Source organism: Durio zibethinus, chromosome 21, assembly GCF_047325235.1.
Source record: "Durio zibethinus cultivar Kanyao isolate XHJ-2024 chromosome 21, ASM4732523v1, whole genome shotgun sequence".
Classification (NCBI taxonomy): Eukaryota; Viridiplantae; Streptophyta; class Magnoliopsida; order Malvales; family Malvaceae; genus Durio; species Durio zibethinus.
The window spans coordinates 849,273-867,724 of record NC_143182.1 but is presented as its reverse complement, the minus strand read 5'-3'; the positions used below and the strand labels follow the sequence as shown (position 1 = coordinate 867,724).

The 18,452-nt window shown below is 30.5% G+C and overlaps 3 protein-coding genes across 8 annotated transcripts; 2 read left to right on the top strand and 1 right to left on the bottom strand.

The window, feature by feature from the left end:
• Positions 1–7,346: 7,346 nt before the first annotated feature.
• Positions 7,347–10,475, bottom strand: LOC111304547 (uncharacterized). 6 transcript variants are annotated; one of them, XM_089750702.1, is made up of 7 exons: positions 10,294–10,475; positions 10,003–10,041; positions 9,641–9,778; positions 9,157–9,251; positions 8,893–8,996; positions 8,051–8,151; positions 7,347–7,819 (listed from the first exon to the last, which is right to left on the bottom strand). In XM_089750702.1, the coding sequence occupies exons 1-7, from the start codon at positions 10,432–10,434 to the stop codon at positions 7,436–7,438; spliced, it is 1,002 nt and encodes a 333-aa protein (XP_089606828.1). In that variant the 5' UTR covers positions 10,435–10,475; the 3' UTR covers positions 7,347–7,435. The 6 variants fall into 6 exon arrangements, with proteins under 6 accessions (XP_089606828.1, XP_089606826.1, XP_089606827.1 ...); XM_089750700.1 differs by having other exon boundaries at positions 9,112–9,251; positions 10,294–10,473; XM_089750701.1 differs by having other exon boundaries at positions 8,051–8,166; positions 10,294–10,473.
• A 965-nt stretch (positions 10,476–11,440) lies between these two features.
• On the top strand, positions 11,441–14,542 carry LOC111304548 (ras-related protein RABD2a). The gene is made up of 8 exons (XM_022901175.2): positions 11,441–11,656; positions 12,522–12,594; positions 12,959–13,006; positions 13,103–13,150; positions 13,402–13,473; positions 13,593–13,748; positions 13,904–14,007; positions 14,237–14,542. The coding sequence occupies exons 1-8, from the start codon at positions 11,643–11,645 to the stop codon at positions 14,331–14,333; spliced, it is 612 nt and encodes a 203-aa protein (XP_022756910.1). The 5' UTR covers positions 11,441–11,642; the 3' UTR covers positions 14,334–14,542.
• Positions 14,543–17,402: 2,860 nt separating this feature from the next.
• LOC111305879 (uclacyanin-3-like) lies at positions 17,403–18,390 on the top strand. The gene is made up of 2 exons (XM_022903743.2): positions 17,403–17,672; positions 17,771–18,390. The coding sequence occupies exons 1-2, from the start codon at positions 17,519–17,521 to the stop codon at positions 18,163–18,165; spliced, it is 549 nt and encodes a 182-aa protein (XP_022759478.2). The 5' UTR covers positions 17,403–17,518; the 3' UTR covers positions 18,166–18,390.
• The last annotated feature ends 62 nt before the right edge of the window (positions 18,391–18,452 follow it).

Sequence of the window (18,452 nt, the reverse complement as noted above, 5' to 3'; positions counted from 1 at the left end):
TAAAAGAAATAAAAAAAATCTAAACCTTAAACCCTCCAAACCTAAAATTCAAAACCTTAACCCTAAAATCCAAACCTTTAAATTAAAAACCCTAAAATCCAAACCCCAAAACTTTTGAAACCTAAACCCAAAATTTTAAAACCCTAAAAATCCAAAACCCCATAAAATCCAAACCCTTAAATCCAAATCTTAAAATCCAAAACCTTAAAATCCAAAATTCTAAAAACCCCAAATTCGGTATGCATTCCCGAATCATTATCAAAAAATCATTCAAACTTTAAAATCTCGACCCATACCCAGGTTACAAACCATCAAAAAATCCTAAGGGCACGTGTGAAAATTTCACTTAAAGTAATTTATTCTTGAATGTCGCATAGATGATGGGGTGTTTAAGAAACTTTATTTCATTAAGTTTTTCATACTTGTCTTTAATTCTTCTTAATAATGGAATTAAAACTTTAATAAAAAGAATAATAATAAATTAGGATCTTAAATATAAACAGTCGCACCTAAGCTCTACCTAGATGTTGAAGAGTCAATCTGGTCTCATTATATTTAAGAATCCATTTTTTTAAAATTGCATTCTATCATTTGGCATAATATCCATTGGCATACATGCATCACTATATTACTATTGGTGTTCATTTCGTATTTCTCTGTCTTTAATTTTTATTTATTACCTGACAATTTCATTACTTACTATCTCTTATAAAATGTCTTATGAGACAAATATATATATATATATATATTTTTAAAGTTGTGATGTTATAAATTAAAATAAAAATAACATTTCGAAGGATATAATTCTTGGTATTTTGCCTAGATGTTGGAGAGTCACCAACAATTATCTTTCACAAAAAGTGTTACTTTTATTTTAATGAATATTGTGTTAAATCTTAAGCGAAAAGAGTTATTTTAAATTCTGCCTAGATGTTAAAGAATTTTAAGATAATTTTTTAACTTAAAGATTTCTTCAATATTCCTATAAAGGAATTTTAACCAAATTTTATTTTTTTTTAAGTGAAGAAAATTAGTGTTAAATTTCAAATTGAAACTATTTTTATCCAACACCAAAAATAGCGCATAATTAAATGACACCAATTTATGGGTATTGTGGGGGTGCTGATTCTTCCCCACACGTAATCGACTCCCAAACCTAACCTGATTTTTTGTAGACCAAAATTTATCTTTTTGATAAACTTTAAACCTGTTTTTATAGTTTTATTAAAAAGATAAACTTTTTTGTGATCAATTACACCCTAACAAAGATTAGTGGTGACTTCCTTTTATTTTTTTCTATTATAAAATACTTTACGTCTGACGGTCCCAAAACCGTTACGACATTCATTCTAAAATTAAGATATGTTATTTAAATGACAATTTATATTGAATTTATAATAATTTATTAAAAAAATTGGTGATAATAAAAAATGGAATTTAAATTTTATAAACAAAATATCTTTAGTCAATCAATTCTCTTAGCATTTTGCCCTTTAATTAAGTAATTCTTTTACATTATTCCACGTTCGACCAAAGGAAATAAGAAGCTACGAAGTAGGAGACCTATCAATTGGACGATTGGATTAGGTTTGAATGGGCTTAATTTTGTTTGAGTAAATTTGGATCTCAAAAAAATTAAATTAAATTTTAATTGGATCATTTGTTTTTGGGTTTTATTTTTTATTTGAAATTTTTTGAGCCAATTTGAGTTTGAGTATTCAAGTTTGACACTTGAATCATTTAGGTTTGAGTCATTTCGGATTTAATTTGTTAATTTTTAAAATCAATTTAGATTAAATTTAAACAGATTATTTGATCGAATTCAAGTTAAATTTATTATAATTTTATTAAAAATATAAAAATAAAAAATTATATTTTAAAATTTATATTTTAAAAATAAATATAAATATTGTATTTTGTATATTTAAATTAAAGTTAGTTTGTATATAAATGAAAAACATGTGATTTTATTATATATAATAAATTTAAACACGACACGATGACATGATATCAAAATGATATCACAAAAGTTATATGAGTTTCAAAAAAATGTGTTCTATGTTTAGCCATATTAACATAAATTTTGATACGTGTAAGACACACAAAATACACTTAATTAAACTATACCTTACAAGTACATGTATAAGATATGCTAAACATGTTTATTACACTTGTGACATTTAATAGTTTTTTTTATTTATTTTAATTTAATATAAATATATAAATATTATTTTAAATTTTAATTATAATACATAATTACATATTTAATATAATTATATAAAAATTATTTTAAATATTTAATTATGATACACATTTAATTGCAATTATTTTTTATATTACTAATATAACTAAAATATAAATAATCATTTTAATATAATTGTAACTCATTATTTAATAGCTTATTATTTTGAATTTTAGTATAATTATAACTCATTATATAACTTATTCTAAATTATTAGATTAAAATTAATAACATAATTATAACATAAATATAATGTATATACACAATCAATAACTTGTTGTATATACGTTATTCTAAATCATATGATATTTAATATCCATTCATAATTGTAAGAGACTATATAATTTATTCTAAATGATACATTGAGATGTATATCCATGATAATTAAAAATATATAATTTATTTTGAATCATATTATAAGTTTTAAGAAAATTTACAAGTAACATATCATATTAGTTTGATATTAAAATATATATTAATTTGATATTTTCATTAATTTTAATAAATTTTTATTTGTGTTATATTTATTATTTTTATTAACTTAATATTTTTTAAAACAAAATTACAATTAATTTAATTTCGGGTTAATTTTTTGGGCAATTTTAATTTTGAATCATTTTGAATTTGGACCATTTTAAATTTGAATTATTTTAATTTCAAATCATTTCAAATTTGAATTAATTTAAATTGGGATTGATTTCAGTTTCAGGTTGGACGAATTCGAATTATTGATTTTTTATACTTAAACCGGATTGAATCGAATTTTGGATGAACTTTTTGAATTTGAGTTTGTTGTAAATACAGTCCTAGCATTAGCAATAACAAAAGAAGTAGCTTAGTGATAATCAGGAAACTAGAGTGGACGCGAAACGCAAAACCAAATTATAATAAAAATAAAGAAAAGACAAGCGAATGTTGGATCGATGCTTGGATTTTGTCTTTTCCTTGGTCTTCAATTTGTCATCTTCACTTATCAAAATCTAAATAATAATAATAATAATAATAATAATAATAATAATAGTTTGTCACATTTCCTATCTAATGATTGTTGACAATTAGTAGATATCATTTCTTCTTATATATACTGTCCTTAACTTTATTATTATTATTATTATTATTATTATTATTATTATTAAGGAGATCACAATATTGAGATAAAGAATGTGATTGTAGGTATTAAAATTAAAATTAAAATTTTGTTAAATATTATTTTTTAAAAATAATTGTAAGAATTAACTGAATTAAATTATAAATTTTGGTTTCATGTTTAATGAAGTATAACTGCAGTATGAACATTATGTCCAGAATACGTTCGCACACTGACAAATTTTTTATTAACCATAGATTCGTTTATTGCCAAAAAATTGGAGGCCACTACTAATAGATATTTTGAAAATGTTGTAAACCATTTGATTCATGTCGTCCAACAGAAGTTGTTGTTTTTCATACTAATTGATTAAGCAGAAGTAGCTACGCTGCCCACATATAGATGAACTACTTTTTCGTCTAGATTATATAACCAATCGATTCCCATAAACCAATCGGTTCCCATTGACTAGCTTTTACAAGAAGAAGATAAATTATTGAGCTGCTATAGTTCACAAGATCAGTTTTTCAAAGCAGTTTTTCCATGCTAGTCTAGAAGTCCCTATACAAAAAGCTTAATAATGCCTTTGAACTTTGAAGGGTTTGCATTAGGCCGGCCAGGGCAGGGCAAGGAGGGGGTTGACTCTTCTGCTATTTCGTCAGTCAGTCTATTTTAGAACTGTATGTTAAGTACTATTTATTCCATAAAATATATATATGTATTCATCTGATGTAACAGGGTGGGTCTTGGTTGCATTTCATCAATCAATCACTTAAATAAAGTTTGTCTGCGTTAAAATCATCATTTGACACCTTATACAAGCGGAAGTCTCCATGAGTTCATTTTCGGGGTGAAACACTGGTGATCAGCTTCAGAAATATGCTTTTGCCCCGGGCCCCTCCACATCAAATTTCAGAGACAGAAATGCAACTTTTTTATTATTATTATTATTATTGTAGATTATGAACTCATGATTAATTTTTATATACTACTACCATTTAAGAAGGTCTGCAAGTGTGGCTAATTGATCATTGCCTGGCCTGTTTCTTTGCGGGAAAGCCTTCCTTTGGTTGTTAAATTTTAGCAATAGTCCTGGTGGAGCCCTGCTTGGTATCAACATCATGAATATGAGGGTTTGTTTGTCGAAAGAAATTAGACATCGACGTTTATAGCAAATCCCAGTTGTGGCCTTGAGTGGAGTTGCTGTGGGGGACTGGAGGACTATATCGATGTTTTGGATTATTTGAGCATGGAATTTAATGTAGAGATTAGTTGTTTTTTTTTTTTTTTTTTATCTTCATCAGCCACCCCGCTGGCCACTGGCCCCTATCGTTGCTTTCATTCTTCTTTCCAGTTTTTTTGCATCGTTATTATGATTTATAAATTTAAATTTTCTTAACGTATGTCTTTAAATATTTATTTTGTCGCCTAACATTGACCTCAGCGTTGAGTACATCATACGTGAGAACATATCAAATTATTCAATTAGCAATTCTCTTGCATGCACCAACGCAACAAAAGCTAGAAACCAGAAAAGGGAAAAAAAAAGTAAAAAACATGATAAGTCAGCAAAAGTGTCGAATGTACTTAATCATGTCTAAAGTTCCCCGGATCTTTGCTCTTATAACATATCCTTTGTTGCCTTCTGTGTGAAAATAAAACGATCGTTTGCTCTTGGTTTTCCTTGAGCCTTGAGTAACCTGGACCTTTTTCCCCTTACTTTGCATTACAATCACATGTCTTTCCACTTTCCACCTCAAGTGGGAAAATCTATTAATATGTTTTCCCTAACTCTATTTTCGATCAATTATTAACAGAACATTCTAGCTTCTTTGTAATTGTTACATAAAAGTAAAAGACATCAACGTAAAGTTGGTGTCAAAACCAAATTTTGTTCAAAAGCATACCTTACTTTTCAGTTTAATTTAGCATTAATTCAGGCTTATGTATTGCTTAAAAAAAATCATCTTCCCGGCCCCAAGCCACAAATAGTGAAATTAATTTTCCAATGATTTGGTAAGTAATATATATATATATATATTTATGTATATATATGCTTCCATCAACACCAAAATTTTAAATCAAAACATCTATTACCAAATCTCAATGATAAATGTCTTCAATTATTACGGGTCATTCCATCTGGGCAAGACAAGACACAAATTTAAAGAAAAAAGAAACCAACGATTGAAATGAACTGTTTGAACTGTTTGCAAAGTTGAAATAAAGAACATAAAGCCGCATAAAGCTGTCTTTTATTGTTTAATCGTTTGATGTGCTTGCTCCGATGAGACAGGCAATGCATCAATTTCAATGGCGCGACGTACACGATTCATTTCAATCATTGTTTCAAACTAAAGTGGTCTGAACGAGCAAGGTCCACTTCAGTAATCATAGGGATCTGCTTGTGTGGCTGGAGAGATTTGCTTCAAACAACAATAATCTCCTCTTATGGTTCAGGCCCCAGAGTCTCTTTAAGGTACAGGATATTATCATGAACAAATTCTTCGAAACTTTTGTCTATAGAAATCCCATAATCTTGTAGGTTTGACTATATATGAAAGCTATAAAGTACCAACAGTGTAAAATCTTGGCAAACAATTACTATCTTTTGATAGCAAAGTGCTTTTATTTTATGTATTACTTTTTTAATTTTCCTCCAGAGTCTTGGGCAAAGGGATGTTTACATTAAGAGATCCGGCGTGACTATTAAAAAAAAAAAAAATGTAAATTACATAAATACGTCATTTGAATTTATCTTTTGAAATTTAAAAAATAACGCTTAATTATTATGAAATGTACATCTATATCATTTCATTACTTTTTATTAATGTCATTAACGTTTAATCAAATAAACTCTACTTTTTATTATTTTTTTTTGTTTACTATTTTTCAAATTCAAACTTTTTAAAGAAAAATAAGTGTAAAAGTATAAATTCTTCATAATTTTCAACAAGTAAGGAATCAAATGTTGAAAAAATATATTATTGCGGCATGAAATCATCTGTAAGAATCTCAACAAAAACATATACCATTTATCAAAATCTTGAATTTTTCTTTGTAAAAAAAAAAAAAAAAAAAAAAATTTTGAATTTTCTTATTGATTTGTAAGCTTTTTTTATTTGGTTCAAAGGTGAAATAGAAAATAATAAGGTAAAATCATCATCTAGGTTGATGTTCTTCAATCAATAATCATAATCATCAGTAACAACAACAAAAACTCCAACAAAAACATATATCAATTTGTCAAAATCTTAAAATTTTCTTTGTAAAAAAAAGAAAAAATCTGGGTAGATGCTTTTCAATCGATCGTTTACGATGCATGCAAGTGCAGTGAAATTCAATCTCCCTAAAGTTCATTTTCTTCTCAACAATCCTTCATCTCTTAAGTAGTTTCTATTTTTAAAATTTACAATCAATCAATTCTGTCAAAGGTAAGAGTATATAAATAGTATCTAAAGAATACCAATGGAATGACATAAATACATATTTCAAGATGGTTAAATATTACTTTTTAAATCTCAGAAGGTAGACTCAAATCATATTTAACTATAAGATATATTTATATAATTTACCCAAAAAAAAAAAAAAAGAGATCTGGCATGAAGCCCTTGAATAGTGAAAGCGGGATTAATTGTAGACTTATAGTAATGCACTGGACTTGGACCTGACCCAAATTAAGCCGGTTTATTGGAACGAGCTGGCTCAAATTTGGGTTCTTCGCTTGAACCTCCAAGCAAATTGTGCTTGCCTTTTTCAAAACGTGCTCGATGGATTGTCTCAGCCTCACATATACGCTTGGTTTAAGCTTACTTTGCTACGTACGTTGATGCTTTCACTCTCTGTTAAACCGCCTCAAACTCAAAATGCAACCTGGGCTCTATCTTCATTTCTTCGCTACTTGTTTGCCCTTTTAATATTTGCCCAGTTGCCCTCCTTTTGTCTTTTGATTGGTTGGAAACCAGTTTAACTACTTTTATATTTTTTATTTCTGACCTTAAAATGATTGGGAACACATTGTCTAACTCCTTTTTCTTTCCTTTTCTCTTGCTAAAATTGTTACTTCATACAACATTAATAATCTCGCAAGTCTTAACATAATAGGCTTAATCTGCAGCACCACCATTATCTTTTCTAACCCACTGTTTTATGTGTTTTCTAGAATTTTGTGCTCTTTGCCTCCTCATGCCCGAGTTCGGGTGCTTACTGGTGGCAGGCCTAGTCGAGGAACTACTAGAATTTCTTTCTGCGATTGCAGCTGGATCAGTTTGTGATCGCTCAGTTGTTTCCTTAGTTGATGCATGGTCAGACGATGCAACTGTGTTCTGAGGATTTATACCAGGCAAAACACCATGGTCGGGCTTGGATCCGATCAACCCACTGTTTTCTTGCTGCAGTTTTAATATCGCCTCAAATTTCTGCCTTCTTACAGTCTCTATATCCGAATGAAGAAGCCTCTCATCATCTTTAACTTCAGTTTTGTCCGAACTCTGAAATCCAACCAGGAGAGATTAGATTCATCAACTTCAAATGAAATTAAAATTGATAAGTGCAAAAGGGGGAAAAACAGATTGTTATTAGATGTTGAATATTTTACTACCAAGAAAGTATGAATAATCGAGCATATGTACCAATTTCCACAGGATTGGAGTATCATGGACTATAATTGAGATAGATGTATGCTTTCAAAATCTACGACGATAAAAGCTCAGATGACATACCAGTTGAGAAGAATGAGTGCCAACCAAGTCAAGCACGTGCTCAAAATCCTTGGCATGAAATACCTTGCGGCAAACTGGACAGTTCCCCATGCTTTCTTCCACTGCTCCATTTATGCCTAAAAATAGTAATTCAGCAAATCATAGAAGAAAATTAACCTAAATAAGGATCTTAGGATTCAAAAAAAAAAATGTTATATATAACATGGTACCTTTAGCAATACATTTTCACTCGGTAAAATGTATTATAATTGTCATTATTATATTTTGCACTCAGTAAAATAAATTATAATTGTCACTCAGTAAAATTTTGCACCTCACAAACAATAAAACACAACAACTTAGTACCCATATCATATCCAAATAAGTAAATGAGGAAGAAATATTTACTATTTCTAACAGCATGTTTAATACAAACTTATCTTAAATTCATAAAGGAAAGGAAACCATTTGCAAAATTCAAAATATTGATACAAAATAACAGTAACTCCAAAAGATGACAGAAACTATCAACAAATAGAAATTATTTGAATTTCGTCATTTCTGAAACCTAACTATCTTCTCTTGAGCAAAGTATTGTTCTTCAACTACTGTAGCAATAATTTCCTGTTTCATTTTAGTTTTAAGTATTTAGCCTCTTCTGCTCCATTGTTAGGCAAACAATCCAAACATAATGTATAGGTATAAAGTATACACAAATCTACCTCTGGGTGTACACAGTAAATTTCTTCAACAAAAAAACTTGTATAACACTCAAAAACAAGCAGAAAATTTACTATGATAATTTTGTCTACTCAATTATACATCAAAGATGGTCGCTAATTGGAATTTTGACTTAAATATACCTTGACCTCCTGAGTTCCTTAAATGTACACTTGCACTAGATAGATTCTTAGCATTATTCTTGTTCTCAATTTGGAGCCAATTCCACCATCTAAAAATGCACTCACTGCATTACACAAAAATAAATATCTAAAACACAAAGAAGGATGAAAAAGAACCAAGAAGTCAAACCCAAACAGCATTAAGTGAAAATAATACAATAAGTAGGAAGGTAACTCTACCTATGGAAACAATGAAAACAAGACATCAACTTCATAAAAGGCAACCTTTCTGTGTGGTCATCTTCTGACAACAAAGGATATAAACATAATGGACAATCGCCATCAGGGTGATTCATAGCAGAAAGCCTCTCAACCGCTTCCTATAAATAAATTTGAATAAATTCTTTTGCAAATAAGTAAAATTAAAAACTCCAGTAAACTATAAACACTGCCATTTAAAATACCAAGTTCGATGAAATCACAAATTTTCATTTCATCTGTCTAGATGTTCCTATAACTATTCCACAAAAGGAAGAAGTGTATAATCTAGTTAGAATTATAAAACACGATACAAAGTACAAAACCAAGCAAATCATCTTGCTTATAAAAAAAGTCATAATGGAAAAGGTTTATAAAGTCTTGAAGTATTCGAACTAAAATTTTACCATGCTTTAGTTGCCAATAAACCTCATTAGAATTTCTCTAACTTTTTGGAAAACAATATAAATTAAAACAGTAATGCAAATCCACCTCACACTAATGCGGTTACCTCGCAAAGTGCTACAACCATAAAACAAGAGGGAAGCTCACAGGCTTTGTCTCGTATGTTAGTTATAAGCTGTGTTTGTCTTTGTTCATCAAGACCCTTTGAATCTATAAGATAAATAAGAGGAGGCTCCTTGGGATACTGCCATGAAAATATAAAGTTAAGTGGCAGAACAGAAAATCCAACAAAGATAACATAAAATCAAAATTTCCCCAATATAATCAGAACCTAACTATAAGCCGCCCCTATCTCTCATCAACTTCTAATATGAACTAGAAATTGAAAGAATTTAGAAGAAAAAAATGGATTAAAATAATCGAAAAGTTAAATAAGCAAAAAAAAGAAAAAAAGAGCTATAAAAATACCTGGGAATTTGCCCGAATTCCAATAAATGCTTCCACAAACTACAAAAGAAGGTTAAAAAGGGTCAAATTAGATATATCTTAGAAGAAGATTCTATTAAAGTTTAGCTAGAGTTATCCAAAGTCTATCTGATGAATTTGACCCGTCCTTTGTATCAATAAATGTTGCCCAGATTTGTAAAAATAAATTTAATATATAAATATATATACAGCTTAAGAAAATTAAGCAATGAAGAAATCAGAAACTAAAACCCCAAGGTTAAGAATCCTTATCTAGTTATTCCTCGATTGGACCTGTTGGGAAGAGACATCGGCAGTGCGAGGCTTGATATGGAGGTGAAGGTACGGAGGATACGATTCAATAACCACGCAATCCTCACCGCAAACCGATTGCACCGCCTCCACTTCCATCTTCACTTCCTCTTCTTCCGCCATCCTTTTTTTTTTTTTTCCTTGTTCGTGTTGTATTTTTATTTATGTGGTTTAAATGACGAACCGGGCTTGGCTGGCAGGCTGGGTTGGTTGGTTAAATTTGAGTTGATGCTACGTGGCATAACCACTTCTCGCCACGTTGATGGATGGTCGTAAAGTAGTGTCCTATGCCCGTCACTACAAAAAAATGGACAAAGCAATTGTGATTAGGTGCATAAACGTTGCCACCATTAACTTTGTTTGCCAGCTCGGAAAAATGCCACGTGGCTTTAGTGGCATGGATTAAATTTTGCCACTTGGTAAATGAATATATGTGAAAATTGAAAATTATTATTTTTTCCTCTTTATTCCTTTTCTAATATTCTCTTTCGTCGCTTTTATCATCTTCATCAAACTCACCAATTATATAATATATTTAAATAAAAAATATATATATACTAACATGACATAATTATTTTATGCAATCTATTCACTTTTATTTCAGGTAATTGATAGGCCAAACAACCTTAAGTGCTCAGATAATGTTGTACTATAGTTTTTATTTATATTGGATTTCAAAAAGTACAGGCTTTCCAATTAAACTAGAATTGACCACAACCAGTACAGAAGTAAAAAAAAAAATTAAAATAAAAACAAAGTGTGAAGTAGTGGATAGTTATTCTTTTAAAAAATAAAATATGTATTTATAATTTTATTGATTTTTTGATAAATACTTATAATCGAATTGATATTTCGACTCGGTTCAAATTTTAATAATTATACAGATGAGGTGACAGCGTCAAGGCCGGCGAACGCGGAACCCAAAGCTGTAAAATAGCCGGCCTCATACCCACAGTTTGATAAAGAGATCGGAAAGCCCAAAATGTTATATTGAGCCTCTATTTATCCAAAAAAACGAAACATTGGCCCTTGATCCAAATTTCAAAATGTTTTTCGGGCGAACCTTGGAAGGCCCATATCAGCAGACCCGAGGCCGAGATTTAAAGTCATTAAAACGTAACGAATTAGTGCTTAAACTGTTTAGTTTATCTCTCTGATTCAGACTCTCTTGCGTGTCATTTCAGTCTCTGGTTTTCCTTTCCTCGTCTCCTTCATCTCTTCTCGGCTGACTTTTTCGGCGAATCGGTTCGATATCTCTGTGATCTATCGCCGGAAATTTCAGTTGGATTCCGGCGACCCGATCCTTCGATCCTCTTTATCTTCGGGCTACAATGAATCCCGAATAGTAAGTTTTTTATTCATTCGTATTTAATAGTAATATTCTAATTTGTATGTTATGTTGTTCTGATTAAGCCTTTATTTTATTTATTTTTCCCTTTCTTTTCTTAATTTGATGACTTTATTTTCTCGTTGTTGGTTTGATGACGTTGGAAAATTACATGAATTTTACTTTTACTAATAATTGTGGTTGTTAAAAGTTAACCCTAGAATCATGAGATTCTGTTTTAGATCTGTTGATGGAATTGAGATTTTTTTTTTGTTTATCTTATTGTCTCGTTTACAACTGGGATTTCTTTGTGGAATTAAAAAGAAGAAAATGTATGAGGTTTGATGTGTTCTTATCATTCTGTGTTGCCTTTATATTATCTACCGTCTACGTGATGCGAATTAAATGAATTTAGGTGGGAAATAGGCTCTTATTAATGTATCATATATATATATATATATATTTATATATATAATAAGTTGTGGTATCTTATTCTTTCACAAAGTAACAGGATGTGTGTTGTTAACACCTTGCCAAATCAATTACATATGTGATGATGAAGCCAATCTGACTCGAAAACTTGAATGAAATTTAAATTCATTTTGTATTCCACGTTCTTGATTCACCTGCAAAGTTAATAATCAACTGGCAATGGCTTCAAATTCAAAGGGTTAATCTTTGGACATTTAATTTGGTGTTCCAACATTTTAATGCTAACAATTTCAAATTTAGTTTTGGTTTCTGAAAAATGTCTCTCTTTGGGTTTGGGGTTACGCCTCTCTTGTAGAAACCAACTTTATGTTACGCAAGGTAGAATTGGAGATATTATGTTATTGCATCATTTAAAAGTATGTTAATATTATCTGGTTGCACTCTTTTGCAGTGACTATCTGTTCAAGCTTCTGCTTATCGGAGACTCTGGTGTTGGGAAATCTTGTCTTCTTTTGAGATTTGCTGTAAGTTTGTAGACTTTAAATTGGTATTTAAAAGTAAATGTCTTTACTTTTTAGAGATCTATTTACATTATCGCACATTCCTAGATGTTTATGTGATTACCTTAAATGTTTATATACACGTTCGATGTTATAGATTGTACTTGTGATTAATTCAAAAGTTTCATTGCCTACATACCATGTATATTGAGAGATTTATACTTCACATGGTGAAATATTTTTATGGTTTGGACAAGGACGATTTTGGCATCAGAATCTTGTCACTATTTTTAGTTGTATATTGGAGATATCAAATATCTGGATATTTTCAGATTGTCATGCAGGACTAAATCTTGAACCTGATCATTATGTAATTTCTTTAATGCAGGATGATTCATACATAGAAAGTTACATAAGCACCATTGGGGTTGATTTTGTGAGTAAACAGTCCTTATTTCTAACTTGACTTCTGAATGCCAAAATCTATAGCAATTTTTCTAATTAATTGTCTTCTCGTTTTCTTTTTTGGTAGAAAATACGCACTGTGGAGCAGGATGGGAAGACAATTAAGCTTCAAATTGTATGTTTTTGCATGCTGTACTTTTTTTAAAAATTCATTTCTTTGAAACCTAGGTCTTCCAGGTAATATGCTTTATAGGAGAATGGGCTGTCTGCTCATCTTCTTCTTTGGCTGCTACTGTTTCCTTTTATATATTTTCATTTTAGTAATTTAGTCCTACAAAATTGCTCATAAACCTTGACACTTGGCATTCGTGTCAGTTTAGCTTCTTGATGATTAGCTAGTTAGTTTGCTCTTGGTTCAATGTACAGTGGGACACTGCTGGGCAAGAACGGTTTAGGACAATCACTAGCAGCTACTACCGTGGGGCTCATGGCATAATAGTGGGTGATCTTTTCCTTTCTAGATTTTCCGCTTTCTGTTCTTCCTTTGTGGTTTTCACTCTTTATTTAACTTTTTTTATATCTCTTCTTTTCCCATTTAATGGTGGCTCCTCTATTAGATCGTTTATGATGTGACAGATCAAGAAAGCTTCAATAATGTCAAGCAGTGGCTGAATGAAATCGATCGCTATGCTAGTGATAATGTCAACAAACTACTCGTTGGAAACAAGTGTGATCTTACAGCAAATAAAGTTGTGTCATATGAGACAGCCAAGGTATTTACTAGTTTCACATGTAAAGCATAATGGAAATCCTTTATAGCAGGTTTATTTCTTGGAAGAGCTGTATGGTTATCAAATTGTAATTGTTGCTATTATACTGCATTTGTTGCTGCATCCCTTTCTCCATATTGTTGCTTTTGTTCTTTCAGGCATTTGCAGATGAAGTTGGCATACCTTTTATGGAAACCAGTGCAAAAGATGCCACAAATGTCGAACAGGCTTTCATGGCCATGGCTGCTTCCATCAAGGATAGGTACCCATATTCTTCTTCCTGATAGTAACAAGAAAGTCATTGCAGTTCAAGAAGTATGTACAGTTAAATGGCATGCCTAGGCTGTTTAGGTTTATTATTCAATCTTAAACAAAAATCATCTAGATCAACAAGCTTGTTGCTGTGAAATTTACCTCAAAGTCTAGGTTCCTATGGATTGTCAGTTACTTTTGTGCGTTTTACTGCTCCTTAAAATTGCTTCTGAATGCAGAATGGCAAGCCAACCAGCCATGAACAATGCAAGGCCTCCAACAGTACAGATCCGAGGACAGCCTGTTGCACAAAAGAGTGGCTGCTGCACTTCCTAAAAAAAGTTGATGTATTAGGAAGCTCTATTTCTTCTCCAGTATGCTGCCTCTCGTGGCGTGTAAGGTTACATGTTTCTTAACACGTCAGTTGCAAACTTATTTCTTCTGAACCAAACCTCATTAGAGGTTATCATTCATTTCTACACTTGCTAATGGTGATGGCTTGTACAATGTATGATTGTTGGTTAAATAATAGTTTTCTTTCTCAAGTGTGGATTTCACTAAATTACATAGATGTGATAAAGTTAAGCTTTGATAGCACTGCCAAATGTCGTAGTTGATAGCACAACTTTTCTATACTGTTCATCTCACTGCCATTTTACCAATTTAATCAATTTTCAGTTGCAAAGAGGTTTTCTTAGTTCCTGCTGCATCAGGGCCTTCTTTCTCTGCGGGCTTGTCATTTGCTTCATTTCGAGCCAGGCCGCGGATGACAATGTCGATGAACCAACTCTTTGCCTATAGCTAGCGTCCAGGTAGGATGCTGAACAAAAACGTCCGAGTCCAACCAATCAAGAATCATAGTTTTATGTCTTTCCAAAAAAAAAAAAAAGAGTAAACTATTTGCTTTCGTCTCAAATATTTATATTCACCGGATAAATTGAAAAGTGGAATCTACTAATTCATGGGTAACTCAATTAATAATCAAACTAATAATTATATATACCATGACAGGGAGTACAAATATTTGATAAAATAATGATGGGATGAATATTTAAAAAAAAAAAATAACTACAATATTTTTCTAATGAGAATAAATCAGCCATAAGTGTATATATTAAAATTCTTATAATTTTGTTATCCTTAAATCAAAATTAAATTCATAATTCATTTGAATCAAAATAATATTTTTAAATTTAATAATTTTAATCTAATGATCTAACAAGTGTAAGAATTACACTATTATAAATGAATCTTTCTTCTCTCTATATACATAAAATGAGGAGAAATCAATTTACAAAGTGTAAAACAAAAAAAGTTTTATATATTTTTTAATCATTAATTTTAATAGGTCAAAAGATGACAAAAATAAATAAAAATAAAAAATTATATTTAATCTCATAATTTGAATATATTAAAATTAAGTTAAAACAATATGTAAAATTAAAAATTACATTGTATAAATTAATGATGGGATGAATATTTTTCAAAAAAGATATTACTACCATATATTATAATTCTTATAAATTTTTTATCTTTAAATCAAAATTAAATTCATAATTCATTTGAATCAATTAATATTTTTAAATTTAATAATTTTGATCCAAAGATCTAAAAAGTGTAAGAATTACACTATTATAAGTGAATCTTTCTTCTCATTATATATATATTTATATTTATATATTTATATTTATATTTATATATAAAATGAGGAGGAATCAACTTATACAATGTAAAATTAAAAAAATTTTATACATTTTTGTAATTATTGATTTTAATAAGTCAAAAGATGACAAAAATAAGTAAAAATTAAAAAAATATATTTAATCTCAGAATTTGAATCTATTAAAATTATGTTAAAATAATATGTAAATTTTAAAAAATTACACTAAATAAATTAATCTATTCTCATAAAAAAAAATATATGCATGTATTTAATTAACTATACAGTTAAGCTTGGAGAAGAACAAAATATTAAGAGTATGCAATTAAAACTTGAGATATTTACTCTACATCGAACCCTCATGATCACTTAATTATGAAGAGAATGTCCAAATCATTTATATATATATATATATATATATATTTTCAAGTTTCAACCTTCCCTTAAATTTCACGTAGTGAGCAAGATAGTCATCACCAAACCGATTGTGTGTACAGCTCAAATTCTGATTCGTAACGCGTTTTGGGTTGAAGAATTTGGCTCTGAAGGGGGATAGGAACTATTGACTTAGCATCTCTGGATTGGGTTTCTATAAAGTTTGGCCTCTAATGTTGACCCTCATAAACGCGGTTGAATTTGGGATGCTTCTCTTAAGACGCCTGATGAGATTGCTTTTTTCGCTTTATTTGCCGTCCCAAATTGTTCAAATAGACAATAAAAACTGCAGGTCATCGATTGTTGTGAATAATATAACGACGGAATTTTTTTTTTGTAAGAACAAATTTGATAGTTAAATTAATTAATCTCTTAAATTAAAATAAAATATATCATATTTAATAATTTAATATAAATAATTATAAATCATATATTAAAAATAATTTTAATAAATAATTATCTATAAAATTTAAATTTAAAATTTTAATAATTTTAATCAATTAAATCAATAATAATTTGTTGGTACAACGACGTAATGTTTCACCAAACCCACCAACTCTTTCACTGTTTATTTTCAAAGTACGTGATTATATCATATCTTAATACTCCAAAACTTTAATAAATTTGAAAAGGAGTGATGGTGGGTTCATGCTAACTAATCCGGTATCCTATAGAGATATGATGAATAAAAAATAATAATAATAATAAATGTTTAAAATGAAAGGCATGGGGAACTAACTTATTCATTGAATACTTTCTATATTCTCTTCAGCTTGGCTTCTATATACAAATAAATATACATTGGCCTAGGTGATGTAATGGCCAACGGGGTTAGGTTTACAGAATTAGTCGTTGCATAAATAAAAATGATAGATAAGTTCAACCAGTCTCATTTAGGCAACTTAATTCTCCAACTGTTTAATGGAACCAGCCAAGTGATGATTTAGGTCCACTTTAATCAATATATATATATATATATATATAGCCAGATATTCTACAAGAGGGGCATATCATAGTTTAAGATCTACTAGACAAGAATGGAATTGAAAGAAAGAACAGCCATTGATCCAATATATTTGAGTAAATTTTTAATAACTTTCACCCCATTAATTTACAAAAGTGAGACAGCAAAGTTTATAAAGCAGTCTCAGAGCCAAACCCACCAATACCATAAGCTTTTTGACTGAATTCAGAAGAGAAAAAGCAGCCATATACTATATATTTTCAAATTGATTTGGTGAAGGACAAGATATAGAATAATATACATATTAATCTAACAATTATTATGGTTTTAGTAAGAATACAACAGAAAATGCTTGACTTTTGCTTCTATAAATTATTGTCCAAAGTTTTCCTAAATTCATCCTTCTATATAACGTGCTAAGAGCTCCCTTGCTGTCCTCGTTTCCCTTCTCTAAAAGTAAGCATGGCTTTAGCGGCTGCTCTTCTCGTTCTTCTGGTGGCGACTCCGGCGGCTTATGCCGTGCAATACACCGTAGGAGACAGCACTGGCTGGACCACCACCGGGGATTACACGACTTGGGTTCAAGGGAAAACATTCACCGTAGGCGACACACTTTGTAAGTTGCTTACCAAAGTCAGTTATCAGTTATATGTTTCAAAGCAGTTCAATTTAATTGGACTAACCAAAAATACGATCCCTTTTATTTCTCAACAGTGTTCAACTATGATAGCAGCCACAGCCTGGATGAAGTAACCCAAAGTGACTATGATAATTGCAACTCCGGAAATGCTCTCAAAACCCACAGCGATGGAAACACAGTAATCACTTTGTCTAATACAGGACCAATGTATTTCATATGCCCCACCGTAGGACACTGTGCTGGAGGCATGAAGCTAGCCGTCAATGTTGTAGCAGCCAGTGGCAACACGCCTCCCACCACATCTCCTCCATCTGGTTCAACTACTCCTTCAGGGACACCACCAAGTGGCTCGACATCATCACCGCCGCCACCGCCGCCACCGCCTAGCGTAGCACCAAGCATCACGAATAACGGTTTGATGCTAGGCTTTTCACTCGTGTTGGGGGCCGTCCTTGCAATTATGAGCTAGGGGAGAGGCAGTGCTATTGTTATTGGCTTATTTGCTTTTGTTTTCTTCATTATCTGTGTGATTTTTTCCCCTTATGAACCAGAGTTGTAGATTTATGTTTATTTGGTCTGCTAAATAATTTAGCTTAATTTATGATAAAAGATGTTTTTACCTTATGATCAGATAGAAAGGACCCTACCCTATTTTTCTAAATGCATTGACCTTGATGATCATATCATTTATGAATCCTATCATTTCTTCTAGTATAAACTTTTTTAATTAAAAATCTCAAATTCTGATGTATACCA

Bases quoted from the DNA above. Each gene is read 5' to 3' on its own strand.
- LOC111304547 (XM_089750699.1), bottom strand. From the start codon at position 10,434: ATGGCGGAAGAAGAGGAAGTGAAGATGGAAGTGGAGGCGGTGCAATCG. The intron at 9,252-9,640 runs GTAACCGCATTA...ATTTATTTATAG, and splicing joins TGGTTGTAGCACTTTGCGAG to GAAGCGGTTGAGAGGCTTTC. The intron at 7,820-8,050 runs GTATGTCATCTG...GTTGGATTTCAG, and splicing joins GCACTCATTCTTCTCAACTG to AGTTCGGACAAAACTGAAGT.
- LOC111305879 (XM_022903743.2), top strand. From the start codon at position 17,519: ATGGCTTTAGCGGCTGCTCTTCTCGTTCTTCTGGTGGCGACTCCGGCG. The intron at 17,673-17,770 runs GTAAGTTGCTTA...ATTTCTCAACAG, and splicing joins CACCGTAGGCGACACACTTT to TGTTCAACTATGATAGCAGC.
- LOC111304548 (XM_022901175.2), top strand. The intron at 13,151-13,401 runs GTATGTTTTTGC...TTCAATGTACAG, and splicing joins AGACAATTAAGCTTCAAATT to TGGGACACTGCTGGGCAAGA. The intron at 14,008-14,236 runs GTACCCATATTC...TTCTGAATGCAG, and splicing joins GCTGCTTCCATCAAGGATAG to AATGGCAAGCCAACCAGCCA.